This window comes from Bufo gargarizans, chromosome 2 (assembly GCF_014858855.1).
Source record: "Bufo gargarizans isolate SCDJY-AF-19 chromosome 2, ASM1485885v1, whole genome shotgun sequence".
Taxonomy (NCBI): domain Eukaryota; kingdom Metazoa; phylum Chordata; class Amphibia; order Anura; family Bufonidae; genus Bufo; species Bufo gargarizans.
Window position 1 is genome coordinate 329,429,233 of NC_058081.1, and position 16,963 is coordinate 329,446,195.

Sequence of the window (16,963 nt, forward strand, 5' to 3'; positions counted from 1 at the left end):
CATTGTATATATATGCAGCTTTCTCCTTCACTGGCAAGCAGACGCTCCATTCCCAACAATCATCTGCTACAATTATCAGTGTAAAGGGGCCTTAACAGAGAAGTGCAGGAAAGAGAAATACAGAAGGCTGTCAGTAGTCAATACGGGCAGCAAGTCAAACAAGCAGGGACACAGAGAGCAAATATAGAGAGCCAGAGGCTGGAGTAGTGAGATAAGAGGCAGGCTAAGAAGCCTGTTTCTGTATGTTCTATAGAGGTGTCTTCAGCACTCAGTAGAATCATTTAGGACATTACTAAGAAGACTTTTTACACTTCGTTTTGTAGTAAAAGAAAACACATTTGCCTAATAAAGTATATTACAAAAATCCCTGTCCCAACACTATATTAAAAATAGACTGAAATGCAAGTTACACTTTAATATGGAAGTAATATTTGCTCTTACCTGGTAAAATATAGAATGACTGCTGTTTTCTACTATTCTAAAGCTATATGTGCGCACAATGCCATTGGGTTTGGGACTTGGACTCCATTGTAACCAAGCTGAATTAGCACTTGCATTGATAAATGTCAAGTTCTGAGGAGGAGCTGTTGGCTCTGCAATAAAAACGATTGAGCTGCATTATCTCCACTATAACCCATTCCGAACAACACAAGCAGTACTGGACAGTATGTTATAGATAGATTTAGATAGATTTAAAAAATCTCTAACAGACTACTGATACAGTTGGGCACAGTTATCAAGACCAAAGTGTAGCCTAGAAAGGTGATGTGTGCCATATTGTTTGGGAACATAGTGCATACTGCTGAACAAGAAGTGGCAGAATCGTTTTAGAAATGAGTGGCTGGAGGCAACCCATGTATCATGGCAGAATAATGGGGCAGTTGAATTAACAAATCTCTGCCTGGAATGAGCACCGATCGATGATATGGGAAGTTGCCATTGCTCATTTACTATCATTTTCACTTGCCAATTATTGGGAGGAGTATGAACAAGTGATTGTTCATGAGGGCATCATTCAAACCCTCCTCTCTTGGAGTTACAATTATTTTAATGATTGTATAAAAGATGTGATCAGTCGCAAACTAGCATTTTCTTGTTTAATGATTTATCGCAAGGCATGGTTACACTAGGCAATGACCAGGAATTAACGTCTGTAGAAATATTTGCATAGGGGATCATTGACCCTAATAGCAGGGCCTTTAGTCTTTATAAAAAATGGCTAACAACTGAGAGAGTGACAGCATTTTAATGTCTATTTTACAGCTGCAATTTCCGGACCTCCCTCAGTCCTTAACTGAACTTAAGGCCCAGACACATTAGTGTATTGTTGCTTGAACCTGCCAAGAACAGCAGGTTCAGCTGACAATCTAATGTGTATGGGGAGCTCCCGACTCTCAATTGATAGATGATATTGGGGGTGAGAAGGATTGGGCAAACTGAATATTTTCACATGATCCTTTTGTTCTCCCAGGAGATAAGTCACAGCGAGAATTGCCTGGAAACAGTTCTCTTCCTATTGACTACACATTCATGCTCAGCCTAATTGAACATATATGCGTATGGGTGAGTCAGGGGAGATAGATGCCGGCCAAACAGTTATTTGGCCAACAGCTACAGTATGCTGCCATAAAAATGATGTAAAATGCATTACAGTTGACTGGAAACTGCCATAGAAGATACTACTAAGTTGACTATCAAGGTTTCAAGGTTCATGTTATGGCCTTGGGAATGGGTACACAATAAAAAATATAAATTCACATACCAATGCACAGACTGTGTAAAACAATGACTACAATACTACAACGAGACTGCTCAGCTGTACTGAATATCTATGCGTAATATGTCTATATATAATTAGATTATCGTTTTAAGATGGATCTGTAAAATAGTTATTCTTCCACAATGACTTTCACTCAGGAAGTACAGGATAAAATAAGGAAATGCCACCACTGTAAGTAGAGATTTTGTAGCATAACCAAACCTGTCAGTGCACTGAAATGTTAGCACAAGAGAGGAATATATCATGTACAGTTGTGACCTTGTTAGAGGAATGCCATAAGTCAAGAAGACAGTGAAACTAGAAACATGTAAAGGATTAGGAAGGATCACTTTTCTGATGATTTTAATTTTGCACAAACATGTAATATAACTAGTACCTGCTTCATCTGTGTGAAAGGCAAGCTGGCTTGGAGGACCAGTGCCTTTTATTGTACTAGCAGCAACAAATACAAAATACTGGGTAAAAGGTAGAAGATCCTCCAAAATGACAGAAACTTGAGTGGAAAATGAAGGATAATTTCCTTGTGGTCCATAAATCTGTAAGTAATAACCAGTGATAATTCCATTTGGATGTTCAGGAGGATCCCATGATAACAGCACTGAAGTAGATGTTAGGTTCTTGTACTCTCTGATCATAGGTCCAGACTCTGGTACTAGATGTGAAGCAACATAAAGTAATAATCTTACAGCAGATATACAACATGCACAGATATAATGACTATACCTGAAGGGGTTGCCCCACAAAGAATATTGTTTAGAATTAAATCCAGCTCATAATTATAAACTTTTTTTGTATTTATATTTATAAAAAAAATGCAGATATTGTAGTAATGATGTTAGTATAGCTCCACCTGCTGTTTCTATTGAATAGCCTTCCAATGTCCAACATTACCACAATATGTGAGCACTGTCTTCTCACTTACTCAGCATCTTCTCTGAGAAGCAGAGAAGACATTACAGCTTCAGAAGCAGCTTTTTTACCATACCAGGAATCCGTTCCTATACCTGAAGTCTCGACGGAGCAGGTGTGTCTACCTCGACATATTTCCTGAGGTGGACACAGAAAGGCTGTCCAATAGAAACAGCAGGTGGAGTTATACTAATATTATTCTGAGAATATCTGGGGAACCAGTCATTATTTTTCAGAAATGTAAATACATAAAATGTTTATAATTAAGGCCTGGATATAACAGCTTTCCAACCAGCGCATGTGTATCACAGAAGTAAGGACTTTAAAAATGGCAGAGTCACACCCAGAGTCAAAGTCAGAGATTGCTGATAATGCCAATGACGGTCTTTTTACCCCTCAGATGCAATTATTTATTTAACTCTCTTATATAGCACTGACATGTTCTTGAGCGCTTTATAGACATTAGCATCATGCTGTCCCCAACTTAAGCTCTCTATGAGTACCAGTTGGATACCCTTGGAGAATATAAAAACTCCATGCAGATGTTGTCCTTGGTCAGATTTGAACCTAGGACCCCAGAGCTGCACTGAAACACTGTGCTGCCCAATGGTGAAGATGGCACCTGAGTGGTGAAACAAACCACTAGAAAGCAGCATTCTCAAGGCCTGAACAGCTCCCCCACACTAAGATCGAGGGAGCCATTTGATTGATATTGGCACAGCTATGTTCCTATGAAGCCTTTTATTATAAACGCATTACCAAATAGATTTTTTTAAACTATAATGGCTCCCCCATGAACCGTGCCTGCTTCTACGTATCTTATAGTGTGTCATACCCCCCATGGACTGTGCCTGCTGCTTCATATTACATAGTTTGCCATACCCCCCATGAACTGTGTCTTCTACATATTACATAGTGTTCCATACCCACACATGACCTGTGCCTGCTGCTGCATACTATATAGTATGCCATGCCACCTATAAAGTGTGCCTGCTGTTGCGTGTTATATAGTGTGCTATCTCCCAAGAACTATGCCTGCTGCAGCGTATTATATAGTGTGTCATACCCTCCCATGAACTTTGCCTGCAGCATATTATATAGTGTTCTTTACCCCATAAAATGTGCTTGCTGCATTTTATATAGTGTACCTTAACCCCATGAACTGTGCCTGCTGCTGCTTATTATAGAGTGAACCATATCCTCCCATGAACTGTACCTGCTGCTTATATATAAAGTGTGCCATACACTCCCCTCCACGAACTGTGTCTGCTGCTGTTTTATTACATAGTGTGTCAAACTGCCAGCAGTGCATCAAACTGACTGATAATAATGGCGCTTGATAGAAATCAATTCACTACTTCTCCCTCAGATTTTTGTAATGTTCTGTATTCTGCACAGTTAGTACTGTAGTAATTTGTAATACCTGCAAGTACTTACTGTTGGGTGGACAGCTTTATAGGAATAATTAGACTGCTTTATAGTAATAATAAGATTTTCTACTACTTCAGTGTTTGGTAGATTAAAATGTCCAAACTAAAACTACATTTAATGGGAATCTGTCATATACTTTGATATAAATCCCATGGGAGATGTGCGCTGCTTACCACATTCTAATGCTCTTTGTCTGATTTCCATATGTGCCCCCAATGTGGAGAAATTAACCTTTGATGTTTATGCAAATTAGCCCCTGGATGCAACGAGGATGTTGACATTGCACCTTGCCGCACCCAGTTACTTTGCTCACTTGCCTTGATGTCTGCACCCCCATCTCTTTGACAGGGCCAGGCAGTAAAGACACTCAGCAGATGTGCAGTACAGAGCTGGAGATTGCCGGGTAGATGGGCGATCTCCAGCCCTGTAGTGTCCGTGTAGGCATGAGTACTTCTTTACTGCCTGGCCCTGTCAGCCATAGCAGTAGGAGCGCAGAGGTCAAGGCAAGTGAGTGCACCCTCTGAGTGCAACGAGGTGCAAGGTAACACCCTCACTACATGGACATCAGACCAAGAGCATTAGAATGTGGTAAGTAACACACATCTCCCATGGCAGATGGATTTATATCAAGGTATCTAATTAGGTGACTCAAAATAACAAAATAACCCAGAATGAGTCCTTAGTGCAACTGGAAGTAATGGAATTAGAAGGGAAGGTATAAGGAAATGAATAGAATACATAGTATTCACAGCCATAAGCCAAAGATATGCATAACTATTTACCTACCATCTTCCTCCGTGTTGACATCAATAACCTCACTTGCTTGATCACCATCTCCAAATATAGTACTCGCAGTAATCCAAAATTCATAGTGATGGAATTTTGCCAGATCATGGATTGTTGCTGATAAATCGTTACCATCAGATGGAATGGAAATATCACCCGAAGTGAGATTCTAGGAAAGAATATATATTTTTTTTTAAGGGAAGTTCACAGGACCCATAAAATACAGTATTGTGCAAAAGTTTTAGTCAGATTTAGAAAAAATGCTGCAAAATAAGAATGCTTTCAAAAATAGAATTGTTAATAGTTTAAATAAAAATGTATTCTGCTGCAGTACAATGACCCCAAACATACAGCCAAATTCCATTACAAACTTATCTTCATTGTAAAGAAGAACAAGGAGTCCTGGAAGTAATTATATGGCCCCGCCATAGTGAGCCCTTACAGAGCCCTGATCTCAACATCATCGATTCTATCTGGAATTACATGAACAGACTGAAGGATTTGAGCAAGCCTATATCTACCGAACATCTGTGGTTAGTTCTCCAAGATGTTTGGAACAACCTCCCTGTCAAGTTCCTTCAAAAACCGTGTGCAAATGTACCTAGAAGAATTGATGTTATTTTCAAGGCAAAAGATTTTTGAAGTTAACTGAAAAGTAGGCTCACAACCTTACTGCTTACTCCAGCTATCCTCCATATCAACAATGGCAGTATTATATATTATAACGTATCTATAGCATTATGATAGCCTTTTTACACAGTGAACACAAGGCAAGAGCTCCCCTAGCGGCACACAACATAAATGGGTTATTTCCAAGAAGGGACAACATTTTTATTTAGTTGGGTTTTTCACACTCTCCCAAAAAAACTGTGATAGATTATTTGGCTTTCTATAAAATTGGCCCTGGTGAGTGTAGGTGTTATAGAAATTAGTTCCACTGGGGACAAGGACAAATCTGTACAGCATTGCAGGATATGTTGGTGCTATATAAGCAAAATAGTCTGGAACTGGGCAAAACAGTCAGCATGTTAGACTGTCACATAAACATGGCACAGCAGGAAGAAGATGTGAAGGTGACAGGTGAAATGAGTTCTCCATGGTGCCACATGGGACAGTCTGTGGCACTTACAGACGTGGACAAAATTGTTGGTACCCTTTGGTCAATGAAAGAAAAAGTCACAATGGTCACAGAAATAACTTTAATCTGACAAAAGTAATAATAAATTAAAATTCTATAAATGTTAACCAATGAAAGTCAGACATTGTTTTTCAACCATGCTTCAACAGAATTATGTAAAAAAATAAACTCATGAAACAGGCATGGACAAAAATGATGGTACCCCTAACTTAATATTTTGTTGCGCAACCTTTTGAGGCAATCACTGCAATCAAACGCTTCCTGTAACTGTCAATGAGACATCTGCACCTCTCAGCAGGTATTTTGGCCCACTCCTCATGAGCAAACTGCTCCAGTTGTGTCCGGTTTGAAGGGTGCCTTTTCCAGACTGCATGTTTCAGCTCCTTCCAAAGATGCTCAATAGGATTGAGGTCAGGGCTCATAGAAGGCCACTTTAGAATAGTCCAATTTTTTCCTCTTAGCCATTCTTGGGTGTTTTTAGCGGTGTGTTTTGGGTCATTGTCCTGTTGCAAGACCCATGACCTGCGACTGAGACCAAGCTTTCTGACACTGGCTAGTACATTTCTCTCTAGAATTCCTTGATAGTCTTGAGATTTCATTGTACCCTGCACAGATTCAAGACACCCTGTGCCAGACGCAGCAAAGCAGCCCCAGAACATAACAGAGCCTCCTCCATGTTTCACAGTAGGGACAGTGTTCTTTTCTTGATATGCTTCATTTTTTCGTCTGTGAACATACAGCTGATGTGCCTTGGCAAAAACTTCGATTTTTGTCTCATCTGTCCACAGGACATTCTCCCAGAAGCTTTGTGGCTTGTCAACATGTAGTTTGGCATATTCCAGTCTTGCTTTTTTATGATTCGTTTTCAACAATGGTGTCCTCCTTGGTCGTCTCCCATGTAGTCCACTTTGGCTCAAACAACGACGGATGGTGCGATCTGACACTGATGTTCCTTGAGCATGAAGTTCACCTTGAATCTCTTTAGAAGTCTTTCTAGGCTCTTTTGTTACCATTCGGATTATCCGTCTCTTAGATTTGTCATCAATTTTCCTCCTGCGGCCACGTCCAGGGAGGTTGGCTACAGTCCCATGGATCTTAAACTTATGAATAATATGTGCAACTGTACTCACAGGAACATCTAGTTGCTTGGAGATGGTCTTATAGCCTTTACCTTTAACATGCTTGTCTATAATTTTCTTTCTGATCTCTTGAGACAGCTCTTTCCTTTGCTTCCTCTGGTCCATGTCGAGTGTGGTACACACCATATCACCAAACAACACAGTGATTACCTGGAGCCATATATAGGCCCAATGGCTGATTACAAGGTTGTAGACACCTGTGATGCTAATTAGTGGACACACCTTGAATTAACATGTCCCTTTGGTCACATTATGTTCTGTGTTTTCTAGGGGTACCATCATTTTTGTCCATGCCTGTTTCATGAGTTTATTTTTTTACATAATTCTGTTGAAGCATGGTTGAAAAACAATGTCTGACTTTCATTGGTTAACATTTATAGAATTTTAATTTATTATTACTTTTGTCAGATTAAAGTTATTTCTGTGACCATTGTGACTTTTTCTTTCATTGACCAAAGGGTACCAACAATTTTGTCCACGTCTGTATATTACTCATCTTACCAAAAGTTTTGCAACAGGTGCATCGGCAGTAGGTTGGGATTCTGTAAAGTGGAGCACCATTCAAATTGTTTAGAGGACAATTTGTCACTGCAAATATTGTTGGTCATCTCTAAGAGGTTTTACTGTATTTAGGTGTCATATAGATTAGATACTTGAAGATAAACCAGAACATAGTTATTGTGTAGAAGTTACTGGACTGTATGGAAGTTAGGAACTCCAATACTATACAATTTCCTAAGACTGAGGCATGCTTGCATTTGCTTCCTTGCACATGTGATATATAATAGTGAGCATCCTGTGAAGACAAGTTTGCCTGTGTCGGAGATTAATTAGCATGTTCCTTTTATCCTCTCTAGCATTTGTTGCTTACTTCTCCTGTTGAATGACCTTCATCCTGAATCACTTGCTATTTACACACATTTAATGAACTGACTTTGTTACTATGTTTGCAACATATTGTCACTTTTCTAAAAGCAAATTGGGTAGGGTGTGTGTCTGCTCAACATACTGCAGTCAAAACCAGATGGTCTCTGTAACAAAGCATCTTCAGTTCATCTTCACAGCATTTGTCCATCACCAAATACAGCCAAAGGGTGCAACTCTGTGACTTTATCAAGTTAGAGGTACATGGCCTAAAACCTTTAAGTATTGAAATAGGTTGCAGTACATGGAAGTTCTTCCAATATAGTTAAATAGCCAAATGTTAAATATTTTGGGGATAATTTATTATTTGAGGTGGTTTTGGTGTCAGTTATATGTTTGTCTTTGCTTTCTGACATTGTGCCAAATTTATAGAATGGCACACTTAAATAATATATTTGGCACAAGTGCAATGTGGTGTATGCCTATGTCTGTAAAGGTAAACCAGGGGGTTACCTGGCGTGGAGATGCAAATTTTTAAAAAGTCGCACATCATAAATAACACTTGAAGGTGTTCTTATCTGAAATCCTGAACTACTTTTCACTCCACTTCTAAAAGCAATAAAGATCACCAAAAGCCACAAAATTTGACCAAATGTTGCAAAAATACGCACCACTCGCCTTACACAACTTGATAAATGTTCTCCTTTGTGTCTCTATACAGTGGTCTCCATCCTGTGGCTCTTAAGAATCTACAGCCACCATGAAGCCCATAATTTCCTACAGCTGGTGGCTGGAATGTCTAGGTTTCCAACAGCTTGAGAGCCACAGGTTGAAGACCACTGCTCTGTAATAATGTACAGTGTTGGATTGGGATGCCTAGGGCCCACCAGTAAAATTAACTCTAGGGGGCCACTGTATAAGTACATGCAAATGCTACCTGTCCACCTAGCAGCAGACAGCAGCAGAATGCTCAAGATGATTGATTATAGAGGTCCCTGAACGATTTTCAGAAGGTAGGTCCCTGGAGAAAGAGGGTACTTTGTGGCCTGCCTCTGTACCTACAAGTCATCTTAGGCCACATGCACACGACAGTGAAAAATAGCCGTGTGACGGCCGTCTAAGTAATGGCCATCACACGGCCATTTTCAGCACTAGTGAACGTCTATGGGGCTATTCACATGGCCATTATTTTAACAGCCAGTGAATAGCGTCCATCCAAAATTAGGACATGTCCTATTTTTGGCCGTTTTCACGGCCGGACGGACCCCATTGAAATCAATGGGACCGTTTTTAATAGGAGTGCACCCGTCGAACGGCCGTTAAAAACGGGTACACAGGCCATTTAGGGGTTAAAAAAAAATCACCTTATCCACTTGCTCGTGGTGCGGCAGTCTCATCTCTCTTCATTGAGCAGGACCTGCCGAAGGACCTGCGATCTGCGTGGTGACGCAACCACGTGGGAGCGTGCAGTGACATCATTGCGCACCTTTGGCAGGTCCCGTTCTGTAAAGAGAGAAGAGACTGCTGCAGCATGAGCAAGTGGATAAGGTGAGGGTTTGTTGTTTTTTGTTTTTTTTTGGGCTGCGGGACACTATGGGGGCATTATATAAACCATGAAGGACATTATAAAGCTGGGGGCCCTAAAAAAAAAAAAGAAACACACTATGGGGGACATTATTTAAGATGGGGCCCTATATTGGGGGCATTATTAAAGCTCGGGGTGGTTAAAAAAAATTGTATACACTGTGGGGGACATTTATTTAGCTGGGGCCTACATGGGGGCATTATAAAAGCTGGGGACACTATAAAAAAATTATATACACTGTTGAGGACATTTATTTAGCTGGGGGCCTACATGGGGCCATATTAAAGCTGGGGGCGTAAAAAAAATAAAAATCCTACAGTATGGGAAAAATCATTTTAGCTGGGGCCTACCGTCCTGTGAGTGTTCTCAGAAGGGTTGGTCAAATTCATCCATTTTTCATGTCCGTTTTTAACAAACATGAAAAACTGATGCAAAATTGACATTAAAAACAGACACATGGACAGAAAATGGATGCCCACACTGATGCAAAATGGCCATGAAAAACTGACAGTGTGTCTGTTTTTAACGGACGTTATATAGACACATGAGGCCTTAGCTTCCTGATGTGTCTATAATAATAAACTGATTCGATTATTTAATCTACCAACGATTTTATATGGACGCCTAGGCTGGTTGAGATGCTGTATTCTGCCCCTCTGTATGTAGTGCAGTCAGTCTGATGTGCCATGGTGTGCATGGCTTACCAAGCTCAGGGATCCACCGGTGGATTCCCCTGTTCCCATGTGGACCAGTCAGAGCCTGATAATGTATCACTTAGAACTATTGTTCCAGAATTTTATCTAATATTTAACCATGGATTATTGCTAAAATGTCTGTCATGCCAACATGTGCATTTCACAACAATGAATCCTACAGGAATGTATAAATCCCACTATACAAATTGCATTAAGAACTACAGTTGTTTTGGGGTAGTGGGGGTTCTTAGATACAGGGTCTGATTTATCAACAGAGGACAAATTGAAACTTGTCTATTTGAGTAAAGTTAATGGTCTGTGAGCCAAATTTATGAAAGTGGCACTCAGCATGTTTTGAAGTTAGCACAAACAATCATATTTAGGCTTAGGCCTCATTTACACATCAGTGTTTTAGTTGGTGGTTTCCATGAGCAATTGTCAGCCAAAACCAAAAGCGGAGCCTCCCCAGAGATCAGGTATAGGGGAAAGATCTGCTCCTGTTCTGTGTTTAGAGTCACACCTGGTTTGGCTTACAATGCCTGATGGAAAACACTGTGTGAATAAGGCATTATTTTCACCTGTCACAGCTAGGGCAGGTCAGGAGAGAGCAGTTGAGACATTTATTTGAGGCACTCCCTATAATAAATAAGGCCAAAACCAATGTGCACAGCAGGAATGCCCACAAAACAGATGGATTTCTGAAGTTGACTTAGCAGGAGCAAAAAATAACCTGTGGCCTGTTGTAGACTATTGATATGTGTCCTAGAAGTAACATGATAGAAAATTCACAATTTACTTTTATTTAAGAGAAACATGTGTTTTAAAAATACACATTCATTTTTTTTAGATGTGGCAGCAGATTTAAAAAACAAAACAAAAAAAAAAACAGGACAAGGATTTATAAAAACTGGTGTAAAGGAAAACTGGCTTAGTTACAAAAGGCTAATAATAACAACTGCCCTTTAAGTGATTTGAAGAACATTATTTCACGCACCAAACACTACAATATCAATGTTGGGCATAAATGTTATAATTTTACCCTGATATAGGTGTCAGAAGAATTCTTGAAGTATAATGTATAATATAGTATAACGCCATTTGGTTTAACAGGTGGATTCCAGAAAATCTTTACAGATGTAGAGGTGAGGTTCCTGTATGACACGTTCTTTGGTGGGTCACTCGGAACTGCAAAATGGAATAAGTAACTGCAATTTACCAAACAGATATGAAATCATCACACAAAAATACTAGAAATGTATTACCTAATGCTCATAAAATAAATACAGATACATTCATTTCCCCAACCTATAACATGCTCCATAGATTCTAAGAGAAAAGATATTAAGAGAAAAGTTTCTTTTGTATGACATTTATAGCATTTTTATGGCTTATAGACCAGAATAATGCCTTGGAAATAAAAGCAGATCAACAGGAGCTAGGCAGCAGAAAGCAAATGTACACGCATTTCTTGGAAGTTATCATGATGGCTCATTGCTTAGGAAATTGACTATGAATGCTTTTCCATTGACCAAGCTGTATATGGTGTTGGCATTACCAAATAATACATATACTGTAATATAGTGTTTAGTGAGAGAGATATTATTAAGCCCATTTCATTATTGTTTTTTTCTGTAATTTTAGGCTATTATTTTAAAATGTATTAACTAAATTGTGTATATTGTATTTTTGTCCCACAATGGGGCTTTACTAAGGCCTTTATTACACTCAGTGTTGTTAATTGAAACTGTAAGACCCAGAGATAAGTTCCGGTTCAGAAGAGACCCTGCCCCCCTTACTCCTGATATTGATTGCAACGTTACAAGGATTAAAAATCCAGGATCTGAGCTTTCTTCAAATTCACTCAGGATTAATTTACATAACCAACACCCCCCCCCCCCACCACCACCACCACAACCCATGGGTGATTGTGCATGTTCAACCTCTGTGCCCCCACATTCACAGCATGTAGATTTACTGCAGTGAGTGCTAGTTGCTTGTTTTCATCATGGTACATTTACTGTGGGCATAGCTCTAAAGGGTTAAACATGTATGTACATATATGTACTGACATATTTCTATATGCCGCTACATTATGCATGTCTTCATTAATATACTCAGGAACATGTTAGGGCATTTGTATAGTATAACCTAGTATAACCTTGTTATACTACACTGCCTGTCCAAAAAAAAGTCGCCACCTGGAATTAACTAAGCAAATAGTTATGAGCATCCTATTGGATAATTACTGCATGGGCAATCATCTTTCAGCTGGCAATAAGTTATTTAACCCCAACTGGTGCAATGAGTTGCTTCTCATTTCTTAAACAACCATGTCGAAAGACACATATCGTGGTCGTGGAGAAGATGTCAGTCTGTTTGAGAAGGGTCAAATCATTGGCATGCATCAAGCAGAGAAAACATCTAAACATCTACTAAAATTGGGTTAAGAACTGTCCAACGCACTATTAAAAACTGGAAGGATTTGCTAGGGAGCATAAAGATTGGACTCTGGAGCAATGGAAGAAGGCCATGTGGTCTGATGAGTCCAGATTTACCCTGTTCCACAGTGATGGGCGCATCAGGGTAAGAAGAGAGGCAGATGAAGTGATGCACCCATCATGCCTAGTGCCTACTGTACAAGCCTCTGGGGGCAGTGCTATGATCTGGGGTTGCTGCAGTTGGTCAGGACTAGGTTCAGTAACTGTATGTGCTCCAAGAATGAGGTCAGCTGACTACCTGAACATACGGAATGACCAGGTTATTCCATCAATGGATTTGTTCTTCCCTGATGGCACGGGCATATTCCAAGATGACAATGCCAAGATTCATCAGGCTCAAATTGTGAAAGAGTGGTTCAGGGAGCATGAGACATCATTTTCACACATGGATTGGCCACCACAGAGTCCAGACCTTAACCCCATTGAGAATCTTTGGGATGTGCTGGAGAAGGCTTTGCGCAGCAGTCAGACTCTACCATCATCAATGCAAGATCTTGGTGAAAAATTTATGCATCACTGGATGGAAATAAATCTTGTGACATTGCAGAAGCTTATCGAAACAATACCACAGCGAATGCGTGCCGTAATCAAAGCTAAAGGCGGCCCAACAAAATATTAGCATGTGTGACCTTGGACAGGCAGTGTATAAGAAGAATTAGGGCACCACGCATAAAAGATTAAACATAGGGGGTCATTTATTACACTAAAATACGTCTATATTAGGCGTATTTCAGGCTCAGATTGCAGCTCAACAGCTAGTTGCCCCGTAATCTGCGACTTCTTCTCACCCACGCCAAGTCTAAAAAAAGTGGGCGTGGCATGGAGCTCTTCATAACTTTGGCGGAACCACCACCAGCTAGGGAGTTTATTAAGACCGGCATCTAAAATGCAATAATAATATTAATAAATGTGCCCCATAGTTTATAGAAACTTTCTAGGGTAGTAAACAGCTAGTCACCTCTTCTGCAGGGGATCCCATAGGCAAATCTGCTGTGCCCATGTGAGCACTAGAATATATAAATATGTCTAAGTGGCCCATGACTGCAAAGTAAAAAATATGTTTTTCAGGAAGAGGCTACAATTTAATACATATCATAGGCAACATAAGCTAAGAATAAAGGGTAGTTTCCCTTTAAGCTTGTTTCCATAATATGACCAGCCAATAATCTAGATTTATAAGTCCCAATATGGTTTACAATGGCCATCTCATAATCCTAGTAGCACCCAAATCAAATTAACACGTTGCCTAGCAACTGAAGGAACAGGAAGCAGGTGACAATCCTGGGGTGTCTTACACTTTCATTTATGGGCTACTATATTAGGACTCATGCCGTAGTTTTGTTCTGCATCCAATCTGCAGATCGGATGCGGACTCATTCATCTGAATGGGGCCGGAAAAAGACACGGCAGCACACTCATGTGCTGTCTGCATCCGTAAGTCCTTTCTGCGACCCCGCAAAAAATACTTGTCCTATCCATGTCCGTTTTGCGGACAAGGATAGGACATTTATGCAGGAGTAAAAATAAAAATAGTGGCATGCACTCGGCCGGTATCCATGTTTTGCGGATCCGCGATCTGCAGACCACAAAACACTGATGGTCGCTTGCATGAGCCCTTATTCTGTAGAAGTGATGTTTGTACATATTGAAAATACACCATTAACACTTGAACGCACATAATTTCTGCATAGAAGTTGATTGTTATTTCTAACCATAAAACAGTTTAGTTTGCAGTATAGAAAGACAAGCTTTACGTGCTGTTACAAGCTGTACTATGTACCTCCTTCTAGAGTCTTAAATCTTAAAATGTCACTTCTGACATTGCCATCCCCAAATCTAGTACTGGATGTCACGTATGCACTGTATTCATGATTGCTTTCAAAATCAATGAAGTCCACTGAAGTATCCTCAATATAAATAGTTTTGTTTGATGTCTCATCCCTAGAATGTAAAACAGGAAAGGGTAAGTGCAATTGCAGATGGAAATAAAAACAGTGGGGAGATCAAGCACAATATGCAGAATTTGGGCAAAAATTGCAGCCCAAAAAATAAATAAAATTGGAGGACATGACAAAGGCAAAATATATTGTTTTAGAGTCTTCATCTTCATTTAGACACTGTATTGTAATCAATAACAAGGACCATGATCAAGAGTCCTAAAATATACTACATTTATTAATGAATTACAGCATTTTTAGCACAAAATATTGGTGTACAACATGACAGGATGCGGCTTAAAGGGGTTTTGTGATTGATTCAAAAAGCTCAATAAAAAAATGCATACTCATCCTCTCATCCTCCTCCACTTTCAGTGTTGCCGCTTTGGTACTCCACGGCAGGCTTTGTTTATTGAATTGCAGAGCTGAATTGCCTGTACACTCCATGTGACTGCTGCAGCCAGTCACTGGTCTCAGCAGCCTCTTAGCATATGCCATTGAGGCCAGTGATTGTTTTCAGTGATTACATAGGATATATGGGCACATAAAAATTAAAGTCAAGGGGCATGAAATGGGTGAGTATATGTTATTAGCTTATCACAATCTCTGGATTTTGGTGTTCTTTTAAAGAACCTCTTTAAAGGCATTGTACGGTTTTCTGATATTGATGACCTATTCTCAGAGTAGGTCATCAATATCACATTGTTGGGGCTCTGACTCACTGTACCCCTCCTGAACAGCTATATGAAGGGGTCACAGCATTCATACCCCATCACCTTCAATGTTTACCAGCACACTGTCAACATTGCATTGGCGGTGCAGTGCAATTACAGCTTTCATTCTCATGAGAGGAAGGTATAATTAAAGTACATTGCACTTCTGCTCCAATGTCGACTGTGTGCAAGTAAACATTGAAGAGGACACAGCTCTTTCATGAGCACTGAGGCTCCTTGAAACAGCTGTTCAGCGAGGGTGCCAGGAGTTGGACCACCAAGGATCTGATATTGATAACCTTTCCTGGTGATAGGTCAGCATTTTCATTCTGAATGAGTCATTTTGATAAATTTAGGGCTGCCTCAATAACAATAGTGATCCATTTTCTTCAGTAGGTGTATATTGTTACCAACAGTTAAGAGGATGAAATCATACCAAATTACTTCTTGGTCATGTACCTTGGTAATTTACAAAAGTTGGGTTATAAGTTCTAGTTTAGGCAAAAATGTACAGGTAAGTGGAAACCGTGCATTTACTGTTGAGAGCAGGTAGTGGTTGTGTATGGGTTTTGTACAATAAAGCTACACAGAATGTTTCATGAATATACTGTATATCAGTGTTCCTCAACTCCACTCCTCAGGGCCCACCTCACGGTCATGATTTGAGAGTATCCTACAGAATGAATACCTGTGGTAAGTCCTGATGCACTGACACTAATTATATAACCTGCTCAATACTAAGGAAACCTGAAAACATGATTGGTAGGTGGGCCCTGAGGACTGGAGTTGAGGAACACTGCTATATATGGTTGCATGATAGTGTTATACAGATGTATAACTTGAAGTTTCTGGGCCTCAATGTAAAAGCAGAGCCTCCTAACTATCTTGTGTAATCTACAATACTGGTGTCTATATATTGGGTGGATGACCTTTAAGGCCCCTCTTAGGTTCCACTTGTTGTGGTTGGGTGTGTCCACAACCTCTAAACCCCTCTAGTTATAACCCTGGTGCTTCAAAGTCATACATATGAATAAGACATTAAATAGGTTGATACATTTATATGGTCAGTATAACAGGACATATGATGTTTAATTCATTGCACTTCATTATTCTTTCTACAAATAAACATGTTGGAAACATGTTAAAGATTTGGAGACTTTCAGAACTGAAAATATGCTAACACTCTTAACTTGAAGGCAATGGATACCTTTGCATTGAGAAAAAATATTGGATATTTGCTTCATAAATACATAATAGCTTTCTGAATAGTCATTGTTAAAAAAAATATAATAATTTGCTTCTGCACAATGTGTAGGTCCTTCACCTAGTGGCTGGTGCTATGGAAACTGACATATATCTGTCACAGAGCTGCTCCTGATTACTCACTGCTTTTCCCCTCCTTGGTGTAAGAGGTAGCAGCAGGAAGGGGAAGAGGTTGGACACAGCAGATGTGTGGAGAGAGAGGAAATGTCCCAAAGAGGGCAGCAC

The 16,963-nt window shown here is 39.9% G+C and overlaps 1 protein-coding gene across 3 annotated transcripts in view; it reads right to left on the minus strand.

The window, feature by feature from the left end:
- Positions 1-16,963, minus strand: part of PTPRQ (protein tyrosine phosphatase receptor type Q) — a 530,509-nt gene that overhangs the window by 169,969 nt on the left and 343,577 nt on the right. For all 3 annotated transcript variants that reach the window (XM_044280555.1, XM_044280554.1, XM_044280553.1), the window contains exons 38-42: positions 14,606-14,766; positions 11,367-11,512; positions 4,907-5,075; positions 2,157-2,432; positions 442-593 (exon numbers count right to left, since the gene is read on the minus strand). In XM_044280555.1, coding sequence (XP_044136490.1) covers positions 442-593; positions 2,157-2,432; positions 4,907-5,075; positions 11,367-11,512; positions 14,606-14,766 — 904 coding nt within the window. The remainder of the gene's footprint in view (positions 1-441; positions 594-2,156; positions 2,433-4,906; positions 5,076-11,366; positions 11,513-14,605; positions 14,767-16,963) is intronic.